Source organism: Nelumbo lutea, chromosome 4, assembly GCF_056320005.1.
Source record: "Nelumbo lutea isolate HS-2025 chromosome 4, American lotus-T2T, whole genome shotgun sequence".
NCBI classification, from domain to species: domain Eukaryota; kingdom Viridiplantae; phylum Streptophyta; class Magnoliopsida; order Proteales; family Nelumbonaceae; genus Nelumbo; species Nelumbo lutea.
Window position 1 is genome coordinate 10397838 of NC_142687.1, and position 6496 is coordinate 10404333.

The 6496-nt window shown below is 36.5% G+C and overlaps 1 protein-coding gene across 1 annotated transcript; it reads right to left on the minus strand.

Moving 5' to 3' along the window:
• Positions 1-5343, minus strand: LOC148853862 (DNA-directed RNA polymerases I, II, and III subunit RPABC5-like). The gene is made up of 4 exons (XM_088941458.1): positions 4957-5343; positions 4661-4719; positions 1171-1265; positions 1-378 (listed from the first exon to the last, which is right to left on the minus strand). The coding sequence occupies exons 1-4, from the start codon at positions 5116-5118 to the stop codon at positions 353-355; spliced, it is 342 nt and encodes a 113-aa protein (XP_088797584.1). The 5' UTR covers positions 5119-5343; the 3' UTR covers positions 1-352.
• Positions 5344-6496: the final 1153 nt, after the last annotated feature.

A 6496-nucleotide genomic window follows, 5' to 3' on the forward strand; every position in this document is an offset into this window, starting at 1 on the left:
TTCAAACCAAAAGAACCACAATACCAGATGATCATCTGTTTAACAAGTACTAGTGCGGTGGTGCCATACATGTAATACCAAAGAACAGGGAACCAAGATGAGGTTTACTGTGTCATCAAAGATGGAAGATCAACTATTTCATATTTTCAGATTACTGTATTGCCGTATAGGTTCGAGGAGCACTAATCCATAGCTAACACAACCATGATATGTTTCAGTGTTCAAGTTCTCATTCTATTTCCAACATGAAACACTGACATAATAGTAACAGGCAGACTGCATCTGAATGTGGTGTGGAACAAGCTCTAATACCCACGGAGAAAGTAATACCCCTTTCAAGGGTAACACCAGCTCAACTGGACTCGGTTTTCTCCAAAGCTGCAATGCAGAAACAACCGTCAGCAGTAAGTGTATAATAATAAATCCAAAATTTGTATATACTAGTAAGTGTGCACGTGCTTTGTATGTGACAATTTTTTATGATGATAAAAATACATAATATATTTCTAATTTTTTTACGATTTTTTATGTCTATGAAAATTATTCATATTTGTCACATTTATTTTTGCTTAACATGATGAACATATGATATTAGAGATGTGCCCCAATGTTTTTTACAATTTTTTATGTTTTTGTATTTTTTAATTTCTATTATTATTTAATTATGACATCAAGGGTTGACACATTTGATCCAAAATGTTAAATTGTTGAATTGCCACCCAAGAGTAAAACAATTACATTTTTGGGTTAATTTTAAATTTGTATTTTATTTATATCATCGATAAACTTTGTCACACTTATTTTTATTTAATATAGGATTCATTGAAAGAATGAGAGTTAATACCCTAAATATAAAACCTAATGAGAGGTAATTTAATAAAGCGAAATGTAATAGTTCAAGTTACATTATGCGCCCTTACAGTTAGAGAGGGACCAAATTCAATAATAGGGGTATTCTGGTTAATAATAGGATTCAATGAATGTTAATTGGAGTTAAGACCTTAAATATAAGATGTAATTTGAGGAATCTGAATGAGGAAAAAAGTGGTGGTTCAAATTACATTTCTATCCTTACAAGAGGGACCAAATAAAAAAATTAGGGTATTTAGCATAGCATAGCATAGTGTAGTCTAGTATAGATAGATAGATAGAGAGAGAGAGAGAGATTACTGTTGTAGTTAAGTAATTTCTCGATGAGGTCAACATGAGTCATTAGCATTCTTCTGCAGCAGTACCGTACCAATCCCAATGCATCAAGGGCATCTCTGCATACCAACAATAAGGTAATTAAAAAAAAAAAAAAAGAACATGCGTTTGAATACCTCTCGTCTCCTGGGAAATTTCAAAGGCTCAATGGGAAAGTAAACAATACATAAAGTAAGTGGATGCTCAAGGACATAGATGATTTTTGCTGAGAGAAGTAAACAGAAAACTGATTAATTTTTAGTGCCCCTTCTCTTATATATTTGTATAAACCCTTTACTTAGGCTATGTTTGGTCTGAAGGAAAAAGTAGGGAAAGGAAGGGAAACTTAGGGAAACCTATACAAGGCTTGTAAAGGTTTCCCTACATTTCCCTTCCTTTCCCTACTTTTTCCTTCAAACCAAACACTGCCTTAATTTTTCTTTCTTCTTACTAGCAATGAGGGTTTTAATTGATTAGGGTTTAGAAGTAATATGGGTTTAAAAGAGACAATGTGCTTTGCCCTGCCATTTTTGTTATTTTGAAAAGTTGCCCTCTTACCCATATGAATCTCAAAAGGCATTTTAGTAAATTAACTCCATCAATCCAGTTAACAGGGAAAGTGTTGAAATCTGAAAGTTCGGGGGGTCTCTCATAAATGAAAATTTGGGGGACTAAGTGTCAGTACCCTCAAAGCACAGGGTGGTAATTTGTTAGTTACCTTAATTTTTATTTAATAATTTTTTCCATCTAAAAAAACTGATAAATAAATTTCTAGAAAAAGCTAGTTACTCTTAATAGGTCAGACTACACTTTCTTTTTTTTTTATGTCTCTTTGGTGGTGTGGGGAGAGGGGCATCTGCACTACACACAGTTCATATCATAGAACAGATCATAGTATAATTCATAGCCATAGATAGGGCTATAATCGGAACAGATTCGAATATAATGTACCTCCATCCGAATTTGATCTGATTAAAGACATCTAACATCCAAATTCGATATGAAATCTGATCTGATCTATGAAATGATGGATCTAATTAAACTCCATTGGATCTGTCAGATTATCTGATATCATCTGAATCTAATTAATATATTATACTGCATAAGCAAGCCTTTCCGTTTTAGGGTTAGGAGATGTTGATGAAGTCTCATCTCTGATATGGTGCATTGTGGCGCAAATGTGAAGGCGACAACAAACTGTCAGATGGAAATGGCTTGAGGAGTGGAGACCATTTTCTCCAGACAAGAGAGACAAAGGGGAGAGAAGATAATGGAAACTCTAGAGAGACGATCAAGGAGGAGTAGGCTATGGAAGGGGAGGTCATGTCATGCTTGTGGCAATTGTTCTTTGAGCGATCCTCCCATAGATTATTGTCGGACATTCAAGTGAGATGGATCAGTCCCCGTTGAATTTCATTTGTGGAAGCAGAACTTCATGAAGAAACCACAAGAGTTACAAGCTCTCAACAATATCTTGAACAAGCAAAAAGTAGACAATCTTTGATTGTAGCACCTGCAACCTAGACCTTTGGTCCCGTGAGTTACATTTGGGGAAGAAGCAAGATTTCATGAAGAAGCCAGGAGAGTTGTGGTTCTCAGCAATGGCTCCTAGAGCAAGAAAGCAAGAGACTTCGATTCTAGTGCCTACTGCCTAAACCTTTTTGCTTTAGGAAATTTATGGTTTTCTCCTCACAAAATTTTATTGGTTTTCTCAATGTATTGTCCTATATCCCCACCTATGCTACAATACCCGTCCTTGTATTATGATAGATTCCCCCACCCGTCACTATTCCCAGCTGTACAAGCCCATAAAAAAACCCTTCTCTTTTTAGGTTCAAATCTCTCAACTCTTAAGTTGTAAAAAGCCAAAAGGGAATAGGTTATTGGGTTATTTGTCAATAGCCTTAAAACTCGTAATAATTAATATAAACATATTTATATTATATATAATTAATTACTAATATATAAGTTGGACTTTATCAGATTGGATTGGGGTACATCCGAATTCAATCCAATTATTAACTGGATCCTATTTGCCCCATACAAATCCGATCTGTTAAAACAATATAACTTAATGAAAATATTCCATCCAAGTTTGAATTAATTGGATCAGATTTCAGATGGGACCACAGATTTTCAGGTCCCTTGACAGCCCTACTCATAGATATAGGATCTTGCTTTAGTCTTCTTACTAGCAAGACAAGTGGGATATACTGACTAAACAAAAACAAAATTTTGCATAGTTCTCCATATCCAATCAAAAGTTAAAAGGCATAGAAGGTTGGCAAGGTTGTTGGTGGTTCTAAGTCTGCTGCAAACAGGTCTTACTCAGAACTGATCAAACATACATTTTACTAGATGGAAAAAAGTACATGTCTCATGCCTGTTTCATATTCTGACACTCAAAAGCTTCTGGTGAAAAACATCTCAATTTCCTAATTTACAAATTAACATGATACACTGCCTTGTGGATTCTAATATAGAAATTTCATAATGGTACCAAACATTGCTGCATTTATCCATGTGATGGAGTGCAAGTTTGACAGCTGATACTAATGCGAGGTGTATGAAATAGGGGCAAAAATTCTAGTGTGTGTGTGTATAAAAATTCTGGGGGGTGGGGGGTGTGATGCATTCATACATACATTAAGAGCCCAAGATAAGTTTCAATGTCTTAAAAGAAAATTAAGTTCTTATGTCTAACTTGTTTCTTTCATATTTCTTTTCTATTTCCTTCCTATGTTCCTTTTTCATCTCTACTTCTGTGCTTCTACTATTTTTTCCCTATACAAAATTGATTCTAATATTACTTTTCTTCTTTATATATTTCGCTATGACTACCTCTTAAAGTGGACCAAATTCTACAGTTTTTTCTTTATCAATACAAATTCTATAGTTTTACTCAACACTAAAGTTCAAATCCATAATATGACATGAAAATCTTAGAATATGAACAGGTCTACTAATAATCCCTTTCTCAAAATGGAGTCTCCCTGTTTGATGAATGTTTCTACCCTTCTTTATAAACCATGTAGCTGCACTAATAAAGCATCTCACTGTCTAATCCAAAACATTATTTCTGTTGTTTGCAATTTGCAAATAATTAAGTTTAGGCGTTTCCCATTCTCCGAATAAACTGCAGGGTCTAGATTAAACATGACAGAAAATAAGTTATTTAGCACTCCAACAAGTACAGATTTTGCGAGCCATAGCAACCATTTTTTTATGTTTTAAGGAAAAATCTCAGAATTCTCACAATAAGTGCCAAGTATATATGAGTAGTTCAATCCCAACTATCCTACTGCCAAGAAGGATACAACAGCTTCCAATAACACAAAGCACATACAATTTTTAACTTTTAAAATCCACAAGTGTAAATTTGTTCCATGATACAAATTTCAGAGAATCTCTCATTATGAATTAAGAGAACTAATTAAATCAAAGAAACAATAGACGGAAAACATAGTTTCCTCACCCCTCGGTGTAGTCGGCCTGGAGAAGATCAAGATACGTATCCCACTTGTTGCCGATCACCTGAAAACAACCGAAGAGATGGTTGTAAAATCTAAGTGCGACTCCAAAGGCGAAACTCGAGGAGAAGAAACGGCAGTACATCATACTCTATTACAAAGGAACTAAAACTAAATACCAGATGAGAGAACAAAAGAGGGAGAGAAAAAAAAAAGAAATAGACGAAAAAACAAAAATCGCAGCTTAAATCAAAATGCACAGAAACCCTAAGACATTAGTTGATAGATAAGGACAAATTACCTTTCCACAGGTGAAGCAGCGAACAGGAATGATCATCTTTCCACTTTTCCCTAGTTTTCGCGCGCTCCCTTGTCCTCTGAGTCTTTCTCTCTGTTCTCTCGGTCGGACTTTGGAGAATTTATTGTGATTTATTAAAGGGTTTATAGGAGATAAGAGCAACATTTTGCCTTGAATATTAATAAAAAATAATATTTTTTATAAAATAATTAAAATAGAACATAACTTTTTTGAAAAAACATTAAGAAAGGGAGACCGTATCTGCTCCTTACACCTAGCGTTACATACGCATATCCTATCATGCATTGGTAACATCTTCCGTAAAATGTACGGTGGATGTGCATGTAAGACGCCCATTTGTGAGAAATAGATTCCGTCATCAAGATCATCGTCTTCCTCTGCCTCCTCGATGAATCCATTTTATAATGTCACAGTTGCGCACTGTCCTCGTCTTCCTCCGTTTTGCGCACTGTTATAGGCGGATAAGAGAAGAGGAACAGTGTCCACTGATATGGGCGAATCCATTGTTCCTTTCATTCCTTTTCCTTCTCTTATCCGCCCATCATAGTGCGCAAAATGGAGGATTCTTCGTCTTATCCGCCCATGTCAGGGCTCAACTATACATGTAGCGGGGACTCAAAAGGTTTTGAGAGCAAAAGGCTATAACAAATTAAAAAACACTGGGTTTCGTTTCATAATTAAAATAGATTATTTCTTTAGCAGAGAAAAGCATACTATACGCACACACAAGCTCGTTGCAGACGCTGTAAAATACTGTAGACTTCTTCATACAAGAATTAAACATAGAGAGAGCGAGGGAGTAGTACTATCTGTATCTCTCGCTTAGCTTACACAAAAAAATAATTAAGACCAAGCATCTTCTCTTTATATGTTTTGGTTGAGTCTAGCGGCCTCTGTAACAGCTGCTGCCACGCCCCTAGGATGAGTGCTCACATTAGAATTATTCCGGAGCTCTGCACCAACCACCCTTTCACCGTACCGACGCGTTGCCGGTTTATCACGCACTAGCTTCGCTGTCGCATCCTAGCCAATCGACAAAGGAAATGCCAACGTCAGTCGATCTCTCATCCCTCATCAAACCATGAAACCAGTGAACAAAAAACGACACAGAGACGTATATATAATACCTCTAGCTAGGGACTGAATTATACCGTGATAACATCACCCAAAGTAACCTTGTCTTCGTCACGCATGGCCCGTTCATTGACATTCACTGCAAATTGAGCTTCTGCACCAACACCTCCCGTTATGTTAACGTTCAGACCTGTAGCTCTCACCTCCACTGCTTGTACCGCAGCTGCATATTGACTGGCTTGTCACCGGCTACCATTGCAGTCGCTTCAAGTGCTTCCCCAATTGTAATTACATAGGTCCGTCACCGGTACCCCTGCCGCAGTCGTCATCGGTGCACCTGGCAGGGTGTACTGTCCAACCACCTATTAAAAACAACCACAGAGAGAGAGAGAATGTGAATGTGAATGCTGAATCAATATATCTGCGCTGTGGCTTTATAAAATGGATT

Coding starts and splice junctions, on each gene's coding strand:
- LOC148853862 (XM_088941458.1), bottom strand. CDS start 5,118: ATGTTGCTCTTATCTCCTATAAACCCTTTAATAAATCACAATAAATTC. Junction 1,266..4,660: donor CAGGCCGACTACACCGAGGG/GTGAGGAAACTA, acceptor GTTGGTATGCAG/AGATGCCCTTGATGCATTGG. Junction 379..1,170: donor GAAATTACTTAACTACAACA/GTAATCTCTCTC, acceptor TCTGCATTGCAG/CTTTGGAGAAAACCGAGTCC.